This window comes from Typopeltis vanoorti, chromosome 23 (assembly GCF_054136105.1).
Source record: "Typopeltis vanoorti isolate ZY-2024b chromosome 23, IOZ_Tvanoo_1.0, whole genome shotgun sequence".
Classification (NCBI taxonomy): Eukaryota; Metazoa; Arthropoda; class Arachnida; order Uropygi; family Thelyphonidae; genus Typopeltis; species Typopeltis vanoorti.
This window is the reverse complement of record NC_143571.1, coordinates 32,605,259-32,620,211: the sequence shown is the minus strand read 5'-3', so window position 1 is coordinate 32,620,211 and position 14,953 is coordinate 32,605,259. Positions and strand designations below refer to the sequence as shown.

The window sequence follows — 14,953 nt, the reverse complement described above, 5'->3', positions numbered from 1 at the left end:
TTTGCATGGAGAGTGGAATGCATTTCCTGAGTGCAGATGTAGACACATCGAATCAGTTTAAGGTTGGATGAGCATTGTGTGCACCTCTGATGATGAGTCTCCAAATCCATGGAGGTCAGACGTTAATAATAATATATATATGTTATAAAATATTGATAATATAAAAGTGGCCAAGAGTGAATGTATATGGTAATACTAGAGCATATTACTATTATTAACATGATACAGGTATCTCCATGGAGTCAGAAGACTCATTGTGGGAGATCCATGTATTCATACACTAACTGTCATCCACACAATGCCTGTCATGCTTCTCCTTAAACTCATTCACTAATGAAGCACCCAAAACAACCTCTGGCAACCCATTTCACCCAGTCAAAAAACCTAGTCACCTTGCTAACTACCCTCTTATACAGCTTCCACTGTGGAAGTTGTATAAGAGGAAGCGACCCCTTGTTCTCTCCTCTCTTGTCATATACTGAAAGAAAGTCTTCAGTCTCAATTTAAAAACTTAAATGCTTCTATCATGTCTCCTTTTTTTAATCTATCAGCTAATTTTTGAAGCTTACAGACTGTTAATCTATTCTCATAGGGAGCATTCCACAGAACTGCCACAATCTTTGTCAGTGGATCCCCTCCACACCTTCACCACCATGGAATCCAGGAGTTCAGATGTGGCCTTATTAAAGCCTTATATTGGGGAACAATAAACCTTTTTATCCCTGCTTCTTAGTGTGTTCTTCAACAAATATGTAATCTGATGTGCTGTTTCTGTTACCTTCACAATATGCCCACTAAACTTCAACTCTTGTCCACAATCATACTCAAGTCGCTGGGCCTCATCAGTTTCCTGCAATTCGATTCCATCAATATAGTACACAGTTTCTACTGTCTTCCCAAAGTGCATTATCTTACACTTGGCCACATTAAACTGGCAGTCATTTACCTTTGCCCAAAGTTCCAGTCTATTTAAGTCTTCCTGCAGGATCTCTGCATCATCTTCATTTACCATTGCTCTTCCCAGTTTAGCATAATCAACAAACGACTGAATATTTCTTGTCAGATCATTTCCTATATCATTGATATACAAATTAAAACGACAGAGGACTAAGTGCTGAGCCCTGTAGTACATCATCACTAGTCACTTACCTTCTCCTGGACTCAACTCCTCGATTAAATCCTCTTTGATATCTGTCCATCAGCCACTCTCTAATCCAAATCACTAGGTTTATATCCATCCTCTGCAACAGAGTTTTATGTGGAATCTTGTCAAATGCTTTTGTAAAACCTAGCAATATCACTGAGTAGCAATTTCCCTTATCTAACTCCATTGTCACTTCATTATAAAAAGTAAGCAAATTACTAAGTCAAGACCTTAGTAATTTGCTTCACAAAACCACATTGTTCCTTATAGAGTATCATATTCCCATCCATCTAGTCCTGAATTCTGTCTTTTATAAATTTCTCTAATACCTTGATCACCACTCCTGAGAAGTTGAATGGCTTATAGTTTATCATTTCTGTCTTAGAGCCTTCTTAATGAAATGGGACTATTTTGTCCTCTTTCCAATCCACTGGCACCTTCCCAGTACTGAGGATTAAAGTAAACAGCTTGGTCAGAGGGGCAGATAATTCCTTTGCATATTCTCATAATACACGGGCCGATATGCCATCTAATTGCATAGTGTGTTTGTATTGAGGTTCTGTAATATTTTAAGCACCTCCATTTCTTCAACGTGAAATCAGAAGCTAAAGTATAGAAAATAAAATGAGGAATTAATTAAGCTAGATGAGAGTAAGGCAATAGAACTTGACATATCACCATATGTCTCAAGGGAATGTTCCAAGGAGTTAGCATCAGCCTTGGCCTACTTGTTTAACAAGTATTCAACAGCACGGCACAAGTCCCAAAGGAAGGAAGGAAGGCAAAATTGTTCCACTTCACAAAGGTGGTGATAAGGCTAAGACAACAAATTATAAGCTGATCTGCATATCTCGAGTCGTAGTCAATATATTGGAGAAGTCGATGGGAGATAGGATAAAAAAGTGGGTTGATAACATCAGTATTCTCTGTGCTTGTCAGCATGGATATGTTAAAGGAAGGTCATGTTTTATCGACTTGCTTATGTACTCTAACAAGATAGCAAATGTATTGGACAATGGAGTTGCATATATAGTATACCGGTAATACAAAGCGGTTTCAATATAACATGGTCTACAAATTGTAGTAACCCTTTATCTTTTTTGTATATTTTCCACCGCATGATATAAAAATCAAATTTTATTTTCGTCTGCCAGTATTGCGCATGTAGTTATAAGTAGTGAATTTATATTAGGGGGAATTTAGCATACATGTGCATCGATTGTTACTGTATAAAGTGTTTATTGTTGAAAACTGTCTTTGTTTTCTGCCAGGAAAGCGCATTAAAAATCATAAGTGTGTTAATCTCAAGCTGGGCACTTTATTTTCTGGTGAGTTGCATACAATATGTAATGTTTTCTTTTATGTAAAAAATTTATTTTTATAGTAATGGCCACTGAAAGGGCTTTTGTGATATGGTTGAAAACGAAGTTAGTGAATTATTTTATGAGGAAATAGATTTAAATGTGGAGGAACTGGTACAATAATAGATGATGTTGATCCAGATGGAGGGAAAGGTTCTGCTGAAGACTCTGGTTGTGATGAATCCATTAAAGAATTCAGTTTAAAGAAATTAGCAGAAGAATTGGCACTTAGCAAGAAAGCTAGGAAGTTATTTTACAAATAATGATTCCTCAATGAAACGCTCGGGAAAATTCACAAGACAATTGGATATTTGTTTAGCTCCATATTATGAACTAAATAAAAAATTGCAGCATAGTGGTAAGAGTGGTCTTATTGCTGACTTCTTGATAATAAACCAGTCGAAGTATGCAATGACAATTATGCAAATGATGTCCAAGTGATGACGATGTCCGGCCACTCGTAAATAAAGAACATCTACAAAATGTTAGTTCAATGTAAGTGTAAGGTTCTGAAATTTGGTAAGCAACAATGGGATACAAAGTATACATTTGGTGAGGAAATTTTAGACGAAGCTGAGGAGAAAGGGACCTTGTAGTGGTGATGGATAAAAATCTGAAGTTCTGAGGTCACATTGCACAAGTTGTGAAGTCATCACATCACATCATGGCAATGATGAGAAGGACCTTAATGTTCAGAAATAAAGAGGTTATGATTCCATTATCTAAGGCCTTGATCATGTCTCATGTGGATTATTGCGCACAGATTTGGTTCTCTGGTTTTCATAGTAATGAGGATATACTGGAAAGGGCCTAGAGATGACTGTCTAAGGTGATAACTGATGTTTGGGATGAAGAATATAAAGACAGATTGAGGGAATGTAATTTGCAAAGCTTTGTGAATAGGAGGAAGAGAGGGGGGGGATATGATTGAGACATTTAAGTTGGTAAAGGGTTGTAACCAGGTTAATGTGGAGGAAATTTTTCATAGAATAGAAGAATGGGGGTGTTAAAACAACTGATCATCCCTTGAAACTGTATAAGGAGGGTGTGAGCAGGGACATAAGGAGTAGGTTGTTTGCATGGAGAGTGGTTAGTGAGTGGAATGTATTGTTTGGCATCATGATTAATGCAGACACATTGAATGAGTTTAAAGCACAGTTTGATAGGGTTTGTACGTAACAGTGTATACCACCCACAATGAGTCTTTTGGCTCCATGAAGAACTGGTGTTAATAATAATAATAATAATCTCAAAGATGTCTTCACACATATTTACTTGCCTGCACTTTCCTCTCCTCAAAATGAGATAAGATATAATTTTGTGTTTTTATATATTTCTTCTAAATATACCTCAGAGAAATAATTTATTAGTACTAATGCCTAGAGATCAGTCAAAGGAGAGGTAATTTCTTATCTTCCTGCAAAATTTATTGTAACTTCATTCTGTACATATCGGCTTAGAGGGTATACCTTATCTCCACTGACAGAAAATGGTGGCCAAATTATAAATATCAGTTATTAATTATCAAATTATTATATGAAGAAGGAGGTCAATGGGAATTTGTACATCAGATTAGCAAATATTGTGTTACACAAAGAGTAATTATAATCTGTTCTAACATTTTCTTTCTGTAAAATTAAAGAAATGCTATATTTTTTAATTCTTTAAATAACAAAGTTATTAAAATCTAAATAACTAAAGGAAAATGCCTACCTTAGTAGCTCTCTCTTGAGACTTTATTATATTGTTCACTCTAAAGATGACTTCATGATGTAAATGGGAGTATGATTTCATCTGAAACGTTTCATTTTGATTATCAATTTTAAGAAAAATATTTATATGTATGTGTATGCACACACATAATGCATCTTTATTATTTAAAGATTCTAGAATTAAAACAAAAGAAAACAATAAAAAAATACATTCAAAGAGATGAATGCCACATCAATCCAACATCACCCTTAATAATCTGAAAGAAAGCTTTTATACAATATTCTTAAAGATTTCTAACTGCAATTACCTTGTATACGAGGGTGGTCTGTTCTCGGCCTCGACCAGAGATGGCAACACTCTCGGCTAGAGATTTTTTTTTTTTTTTAAGTTGGTACATTTGTCATAAGCATCCATGTAAAATTGCAAGTCATTTTATCAAGTAGTTTGTTTCATACAGCTGTCTGTATCCCTTGAAATGGATAACATTAAGTATCGTGCGATTATAAAAATTACGAAATTATAATTACAAAATAAATTCATTCGAAGTTCATAAAAGTTTATGGGCTCTTCTCCTTCATTTTCGACAATTAAGAAATGGATTGCCAAGTTTAAACGTGGCTGTTCCAGCCTTGAAGATGATCCATGTGAAGGACTTCCAAAAAGTGTAACAACAACCAGAAATCATTGATCAAGTGCGTGATATGGTATTGGATGACCGGCGAGTCAAAGTGCGTGAAATTGCTGAGACCATAGGAATTTTAAAAAAATGTGTAGGATATATTTTGTATGAAGAATTGCAAATGAAAAAGCTTCATGCAAGATAGGTGCCACGCTTGCTCACAGCAGATCAGAAACGAACTCGTGAAAATCTCTGAATAGTATTTGGAGCATTTTAACAAGAATAAAACTGATTTTATGCATTGATTTATTACTATGGATGAGAGTTGGATTCACCATTACATACTAGGATGCAAACAGCAGAAGCTGGTTGTTCAGCACCAAAGAAGACAAAGTCAGTTCCAGCAGCAGGAAAGTTCATGGCATCGTGTTTTGGGATGCTAAAGGCATTTTGTTTATTAATTATCTTGAAAAGGGTAAAACAATAACCAGGGAACATTATTCCGATCTTTTAACCAGATTCAATGAAAAAATTCGTGAGAAAAGACCTGGTTTGCAGAAGAAAAAAAATTATTTTTCATCGGGACAATGCACATGCCCACAAAAGTGTTTTGGCAATGGGAAAATTAAGGGATCTGCACTATGGATTGTTGGAACATCACCCTATTCCCAAGATTTGGCTTCCTCTGACTTCTATCCCTTCCCAAAACTAAAACTCTTTCTTGCTGGTGCATTTTTCTTCAAATCAAGAGGTGATTGCAGCTGTAGAGGAGTATTCTGCAGATCTTACTGAGAACCACTACATGGACGGGATAATGGTGCTAGAGCATCGTTGGAATAAATGTAGTCTTAAGGGAGATTATGTTGAAAAATAAAAATAATTTTGAAATTATAAATTCGTTTTTTCATTGTTAAGCCAAGAACTTATCAGACCACCCTTGTATTTTAATCTACTAATAAAGAAAACATATCTGTTTCAAAGATTCTTTGATGTAACTTCAATGCATAAGTTCAATGAGACATAAGACGTGTCTTCAATAAGACATAACTTCAACGTGAATCTTAAAAGACTCAAGAAAATAGTGAAGCAAACAATTTGACATGAGGGCTGCTGACCTAAGTGCTGTCACAATCAGTATCTGTAGAGAAAATTTGAAAATGGAAACAAGATTTTTCTGAGTTATACATGAAATAAGACCTTGAAGGTTAACATTTTGAAGATAACAATACAGAAATGAACAGGTAAATATTTAGTTATTTTGTATATATATTTATGTATTTTTTTATTGAAATTATCTAACAATTCATTCAGCAGGTTGAAACTGTATTCAAACCAGTAAAACTTAACAAACTTACAGAGTCTTTTTTGACCGTAGTTAAGCTATAAGTAAAGTTAATATTTCAATATATTAAACTTCTACTTATTAAGGGAGAATATTATTATTATTATTATTATTATTATTCAGGCCTCCATGGAGTCAAAAGACTCATCGTGGGAGGTCCTTCATAAGAACATAAAGTCTGTCAAGACTCATCGAGGGGAGGTTCCCCCTAAGAAACACAAAGTCTATCATACCACTCCTTAAACTCATTGACCGTTCTCGCCCTCACCACTCTATCAGGCAATGCATTCCATGGCTCAACCACCCACCATGCAAAGAAACCACTCCTCAATCTCTTGCTCACAGTTTCCTTTCATAACTTCCAGGGATGGCCTCTTGTCATTACTCCTTCCTACTGTTCAACCAAGTAAAAGAACTCCCCAGTGTCAACCCTGTAACCACCTCTCAACAGTTTAAAAGTCTCAATCATATCACCTCTCCTTCTATCCGCCAAACTCTGCAGTCCACATTCTCTCAGCCGATTCTCATAACTATCCTTGTACAGCCCTGAGACCATCTTTGTCATCCGTCTTTGTATCTTTTCCACAGTTAATTTATCCCCTTCAAATCCTGGGGACCAAATCTGAGAACAATAATCCAAGTGTGGTCTGATCAGAGACTTATACAACGGAATGATAACCCTCTTATCTCTGCAGGTCAGTGTCCTTCTCATAATTGCAGCAATCCTCTGTGTTACCTTCACCACCTTTGCAATCTGTCCCCTAAACTTCAGGTTTCTATCAATCATCAAACCCAGATCTCTTGTCTCCCCAACTTCCTCCAGTATAACTCCTCCTATAGAGTATGCAGCATCCCATCGATGTTTCCCAAACCTCAAGACCTTACTTTTTGCTGCATTAAACTGAAACCCCCATTCATCTATCTAGCTTATTCAAATCCTCTTGCAGGGCTACCACATCTGCACTATTACTAATAATCCTTCCCAGCTTCGCATCATCCGCAAACAACTAAATATCCCCTTGCAATCCACTGGCAATGTCATTGATATAAAGGTTAAACAATATAGGTCCTAGTACTGAGCCCTGTGGGACCCCACTTGTAACCTTCTGTCTCCTTGAAACTGCTCCACCATACACAACTCTCTGATACCTATCAGACAGTCAATCCTGAATCCAGTTGACCAATCTGACATCCAGACCCATGTGCTGCAACTTAAATATCAGCTTATCATGTGGCACCCTGTCAAATGCCTTTGCTAAGTCTAAGAAAATTGCAGTATATGCCTTTTCCTCATCTAATATTCTTGTAACTTTATTATAAAAGGCTAGCATATTGCTAAAACAAGAGCGCCCTTTCACAAATCCATGTTGACTCACACAGATAACATTACCCTCATCTGCCCAATGTTGTATATGGTCCCTCACTACTTTCTCCAAGATCTTAACAACTACTGATGACACACAGACTGGCCTATAATTAGACACTTCCAGTCTGTTACCATCCTTATGCAATGGCACTATCTTACCTTCCTTCCATTCCCTGGGCACCTTTGCCGAAGCCAGACTTTCATTGAAAAGCCACGTTAAAGGCACTGTCAGTTCCCTAGCACATTCTCTCAAAACCCGTGGTGAAATACCATCCAGTCCCAAAGCTTTATTGACATCCAGAGTTCTCAGTATCTGAAACACACTCTCCTCCTGTACCTCTAAACCTTGAACCTGCCCTATCCCTCTAGCATTAAAACTGACTCTTCCAGGATGAAATATTCCAATAAAGTGGTCATTGAACAATTCCACTATGTCCTCTGCATCAGTCACTCTATTCCCATTTTTATCCCACAATATCATTCTTCCACAGTCATTTCTCCTCCTACTGGCCACATAGCTAAAAAATTCCCTAGGATTTTCTTTGGATCTTAGGACCAATCTCCTCTCATATTCCAGTTTCGCTTTCCTTACCACACTAGTCACTCTTCTGGCCTGTGTCTTATATTCTTCACGCATCCTCTCTTCACCTGTCTCCTTATATCTCCTCCATAGCCTCTTTTTCAAATGCAATTCCTGTTTAATATTGTTTGTCATCCACTTTACTCCAAATTGTGTCCTCTTCTTCACTCGTGGTATACAACTTACCATTGCATAATAATACCAACATATTATTATCTTCATATTCTTATTATTATCCAGATGAGCCTCCAGGTTAGACTAAGTCTAACCTAGAAAAATGACAGCACTCTTTGGTAGGAAAGACATGAATTCAAATCTTGTTTAGGAAAGAACCTTCAGGATTTTTCAACAGGAAGTAAATTAGCTAGTTTTATACAGAGGTAGCAGGCTTTTCCCACAAGACAGAAACAGTTATAGAATACAACTTACAGACATTGAGATGATGCAGATTTCTCACCACATTAAATATGTTTCTATATAAGTTGCTTAGTGTTGCAGGTCACTGAGACAAACATAGGATAAAGATATGGTATATTATTCTGTTAAGTCTGAAAACTAGTGCAGGCAGCCCATTTTAGTCATTATTCCAACAATGCCTTTCCTACATGTCCTTAAGCCCATTCCTAATAAAGCATTTACACTGACTTCTGGTAATCTGCTCAGTTAAAACAAAACAAAACAATCTAAGCATAAAAAAATCTATTCTTTGCCACAGGAATGACTCATTGCTCTTTTTCTACTTGTCATGTATTAAAAAATTTCTTCCTCTTCATTATATAAAATGCCCTTAGTAACTTATGTTTCTGTCATATCCCACTTTACTACCTTGTGACCAAATTTTGTAACCCACAAACCTAATTCTGCTATAAGTCACATTCCAGGCCAATCATCATCATGGTCATATGCCAACAGATCTCTATCGTTTGCTCATACCCAAGAAACTAGGCTACCAAATCTGAGCACAGTGGTCCCGATTACAAACTGAAAATTAAAAAAAAAGAGTGTAAATCAAATGAGTTAAATGTTCTGCTTCTAAATTTTGATCAAAGATAAGGGGATATTGAATATAAGAAAAGCAAGACTAAATACAGCATTTGACCAAATAACATAAGTGAATTTTTATTAGACACACACATTCATGCAGGTGAGTGTAATGTACATGCATCCTTGAGACAAGTAAATGTGAGAACAGGAATGTTTAAAAAATATATGGAAAATGTGGAAAAATGGAAAGTCATGCATTTTAGGATGCAAATTACTAGATTAGGTTGCAGAAGTGGGATAGGCAGAAAAAAATGGGGATATGATAGAAACATTTAAGTTACCAAAAGGATTTTATAAGATTTGATGCACAAAAAATGCTGTCTGCTGTTAGTACTTTTGTTGGTCAATGCATTCAAGAAGAAGTATTATTATTATTAATGCACCCTCCATGAAGTCGGCAGACTAATCGTGGGCGGTTCATTCAACTGACAACATATTTATCTTACCAAATCTTAAAGTCCTTAACACTCTGTGCATTAACAACACATTCTGATAATGCATTCGATTCACTGACAATTCTCATTGTAAAAAATCTACTCCTCATACCCCCTCTTCACCATATTCTTACATAACATCAAGGAATGCCTCTGGTTTTTTTCTCCTCTTGCCTTCTACTCTTTTTACATTCCTATCTGGATTAATCTGATAAAATCCTCTCACTAACTTAAATGTCTCTATCATATCATCTCTTTTCTCTCCTATGCACTAAACTCTGCAATCCACATTTCTTCAACCCTCCCCCCCTCTCTCTCTCTCTCTCTCTCTCTCTCTCTCCATAGCCAGCATTCCAAGTCCTGATATTGCTAAGTCACTCATATCTGGACCCTTTCCAATGTTTCTGCATCACACTGAAAAATTAGATGACCAAATTTGAGCACAGCTATCCAAATGTGGTCTGACCAGTGTTTTATACAGTGGTACAATCACTGTCTTATCCCTACATGTTACAGTACTTTTTATCATAGCAGCACTATGATGTGTGCTGTCTTTCCAACACTTGCAACATTCCCTCTTAACTTCAGTCTACTTTTAACCATCACTCCTAAATCTCAAATCTCTTCTACTTCCTGCAGTACAGTACCATCAATATAGTACACAGGCTTATATTTCTGCACTCCAAAATGCAACACCCTCCACTTATTAATATTAAAACTACAACTCCACTCTTCTGTCCATGTCAAACATCTATTCAAATCTTCCTGAAGGGAATTAACATCAGAAGTGCTACTTATAATTCTCCCAGCTTTGCATCATCAGCAAAACTGAAGATCCCCAGTCAATCCACATGATATATCATTTAAAAACAAGTTAAACAGCAGGGGACCAAGAACATAACACTTTTGAGACAGTTTCATCATACACAACTTCCTAGTATCATTCAGAGAGCCAATCTCCAATCCATCTAACCAATATACTATCTATTCTCATCCTCTGTAGCTTGTACACCAATTTATGAGGTAATCTATCAAATGCATTTTCAAAATACATGGATATCACTGTATGTAATTGTCACTTATCTAACACAGTTGTCACTGTATCATAATATGCAAGTAATTGCTAAAACAAGACTCACCCTTTACAAATTCATGCTGACCATCATAAAGAATGATATATCCATCAATCCAATCCTGTCTTCTATCCCTAACTAATCTCTCCAACACTTCACTACAACTGTAGTTGTACACACTGGGACCTGGTAATGTGGAGGGTAGTGACCAAAAAATGTAGGAAATGTATACGCAAATTAGCCAAGCAAATGGGAAAAGGGTGATCATCATGGGTGATTTTAATTACAGCAATATAGACTTGGATTACAAAATAGCAACTGAAAGTGAAGAAAATTAGTTTCTTGAGTTTTTGTGGGACAACTACTTAAGGCAATATGTAACAGAGGGTACACAAAGATTGAGAGTGTTGGATTTGATTATCTCATCAGAAGATGTTATTATAAATCTCCTTCCCTCCCAAATCTACCTTCAGTTGGTGAGAGGAACACTGAATCAATTACCTGGATGGCAGCCAGCAATGTGAGGACTTCTGTGAGGAAAGGGCATGTGTGAAACTACAAGGATGGTGATTATGAGAGGCTCAGGAGACAACTTGAGACAGGCGATTATTACAGGCTCAGGAGAACAGCTGTAAGCAATTGGTGGAATGACAGTACATTGTGCACTTTTAATAGATAGGGCCTAAGTTCAATTCTTGTCATGACAAGAGGAATCTCTATATGGTTTTTTTCAATTGAAGGTGAGTTAGCCAATCTCATACAGAGGTAGCTGGCTTTTTCTCCTAGAAACTCAAGTTTTTCATCCCCCCATACAGACAAATTGGCCTTAAGAACACATGCAATTTACAAACAAAAAAGTACTAGAGGTGGATGTGGGCAGTAGATGCTGTTGTCTGATGATGGCAGATCAGTGTAGTTGGTGGATTAAGTGGTGGAGAGGGAGAGTTGCAGAGTCCCTTTGGATGCCTTTGAGGTGTCACATAATAATAATAATAATAATAATAATAATAATAATAAATAAGGTGACGAATCTTCCTCCAGATGGTGAAAATAACCATGAAGCGATTACCTGAGTAGCTCCATGCTATGTGAAGACTTCTATGAGGAAAGGGCATATGTAGAACTACAAGGATGGTGATTATGAGAAGCTCAGGAGACAGCTTGCAGCTGTAGTATGAAATGAGGAGTTGGGTAGTAAAGAAATCAATGCTGCTTGGGTGATATTCAAGAATTAACTAACAGAAGCAATGTCTAAATGTATTCCAAAAGTCAGAAGGTTTAAATAACATAAGTGTGAAATGGATGAATGAATAGATTAAGCATGTAATTCAGAGAAAAAGGCATTAAGGTGGAACAAAAGAAGAGTGCTAATAATCAATTGCATGAGGAATACAAAGAACAGGCAATCAGGGTGACTAGGTTGGTAAGGGTGGCAAATGTTCAGTATGAGCAGCAGTCAGCTAATAAAGATAAAAGAAATCCTAGGGAGTTCCTTCTAAATTTAGCCAGCAAAAATAAGAACAATTATGGTAGGAGGGCAATGATTGGAAAAAATGGTATAAGGACAACTGCTGCAGAGGATATAGTTGGGATATTTCATGAGCAGTTCATAAAGGTCTTTCATTCTTGTGAATATGACATCATGGAGGGTTTGGGACAGATAAGAAGGAAGAGCTATATGGGAAATTAAGCACACCTGATATTAATAAGACTGTGTGACATGGTGATATATCACCACATATTTTGATAGAATGTTCAAGGGAGCTGACATTTGCCTTGACATATTTGTTTAATATGAGTCTTACATAGGGTCAAGTTCGAAGGGAGTTGAAGGAAGGCAAGATTGTACCACTTTATAAAGAAGGTAACAGAATTGTAGAGTAGGTGCCCTCCCTCAATGAGTCTTTGGAACTCCCTGGAGGTGTCAAATAATAATAATAATTATTATAATAATTCAAGCATCAATTTATAGGCCAATCTGTGTGTCAGGTATTGTGGTTCAAGTGCTGAAAGATTGGTGAGAATCAGGATCCAGAATTGAATTGAAAACAATGCTATTATCTTTGATGGACAGCACAGATTTGCTCAAAGGGAGGTCATGTTTTAGTAATCTAATACTTACTTATTACAATCACGTGATTGCAGCATTGGATGTTTGAGATGGATATGAATTAGTGCAAATGCTTTTTACCATGCAATAAGTTTAGAGTCTAGAGCATATGGGATTGGATATTAGACTAGTATACTGGAGACAGGCTGTTTAACAAGTATCAAGAAGTTGTGTAAGGGAGCAATACCCCAGAAGAGGAAAGTCACTAGTGGTATGACTCAGGGGTCTGTTTTAGTGCCATTGCCGACCTGGTTGGCTGAGTGGTTAGCGTATCTACTCTCCAGTCAAAAGGCTGTGGGTTAAAATCCTGCTATATGCATGGATGTTCGTGATTGTTTGTGAAAACATTAATGGTGGTGTTGGTGTAGTTGCGGTTCGTTGGTGGATTGAGTGGTGGAGACAGAGAGCTGTAGAGTATGTGCCCTCCCTCGATGAGTCTTTGGACTCCCTGGAGGAGTCAGGTAGTAATAATAATAATATTGGGGAAGATTTGAATGGGGATAGCTGTTTGCAGATAATGTAAAGTTGGGATGAGCTATGAGGATCAATGTTGAAAATGTAAGGTTTTAAAATTTGGAAAACAAAGATGGGATAGAATTTACTCTTGGTGGGGATATACTGTTGGAGGCGGAGGAAATAAATCTTGGGGCGATTGTGGATACTGATCTGAAATTTAGAGGACATACTGAAAAACTGCAAAGACAACGCAATGAATTCTGAGAATGAGCAGAAGAAACTGACTTATAGAAATATGGAGATTCTGGTTCTTTTATTATTATTATTATTATTATTATTAAACAAGACCTCATGGAGTCAAAGACTCATCTAGGAGGTCCTTTTATCTCACACACATCTCATCATAGCGGGTCTTAAACACATTCAAACTCCTTGCAGACACCACACTCTCAGGCAAAGCATTCCAATCATTCACAACTCTGCACGAAAAAAACCTGCCTCTCACTCCCCTACTCACACCCTCTTTATACAGTTTCCAGGCATGACCTCTGGTTCTCCCCTGATCTCCCACTATTCTCTGTAGAACTTCTCCACCATTGATCCTATAACAACCCCTTACCAACTTGTAGGTCTCTATCATATCTCCCCTCTTCCTTCTCTCCACTAGACTCTGCAAATTACATCTTCTCAATCTTTCCTCATACTCGACATTCCAGCGGTCAGAAACTACCTTAGTCAGTCACCTTTGGACCCTTTCCAACATCTCTTCATCCTTCTGAAAACCAGGTGACCAAATCTGGGCACAATAGTCCATGTGTGGCCTAATCAAAGCCTTATACAATTGAACAAGAATCTCCCTACTTCTACATGTCATTGTTCTCCTCATCATTCCCAGAAGTCTTTGTGTTGTCTTCACAATTTTGGCGATGTGTCCCCTAAATTTTAGATCCTTATCCACTATCACTCCCAGATCTCTTATTTCCTCTACTTCCAACAATATATTCTCACCAAGCATAAATTCTGCATCCCATCTTTGTTTTCCAAATTTTAAAACCTTACATTTTGCAACATTGAACTCGCATCCCCATTTGCTTGCCCAATCACTCAATTTATTCAAGTCTTCTTGCAAGACCACAACATCTTCACTACTCTTTATGGTTCGTCCCAACTTTGCATCATCTGCAAACAACTGAATATCTCCATCCAAATCTTTGCCAATATCATTAATATACAAGTTAAATAGTAATGGCCCTAAAACAGATCCCTGAGGCACTCCACTAGTGACTTTCCTTTTCCTAGATATTGCACCCCCATACACAACTTGTTGATACCTATCAGATAGCCAGTCTCCAATCCAATGCACTAATCTAATATCCAACCCCATCTGCTCTAGTTTGACTGTCAACTTATCATGAGGTACTCTATCAAAAGCTTTTGCAAAATCCAAATATATTACTGTGTATCCTTCTCCTCTGTCCAAGGAAGCAGTCACTTTATTGTAATAAGTAAGTAGATTACTAAAACACGACCTCCCTTTAGCAAATCCATGCTGTCCATCAAAGATTATACCATTGTTGTCAACCCAACTCTGGATCCTAGTTCTCACAAGCTTCTCCAACAACTTAACCACAACACCTGACACACAGATAGGCCTATAGTTTGATGCTTGAGTTCGATCACCTCCTTTATGAAGTGGCACAATCTTGCCCGC

General features: G+C 37.2%; 1 protein-coding gene across 1 annotated transcript in view; it reads right to left on the bottom strand.

The window, feature by feature from the left end:
• The window catches only part of LOC150093744 (dynamin-1-like), a 300,405-nt gene that overhangs the window by 63,840 nt on the left and 221,612 nt on the right, over window positions 1–14,953 (bottom strand). Inside the window, exon 12 of the mRNA XM_090412966.1 lies at window positions 4,219–4,299. Coding sequence (XP_090269092.1) covers window positions 4,219–4,299 — 81 coding nt within the window. The remainder of the gene's footprint in view (window positions 1–4,218; window positions 4,300–14,953) is intronic.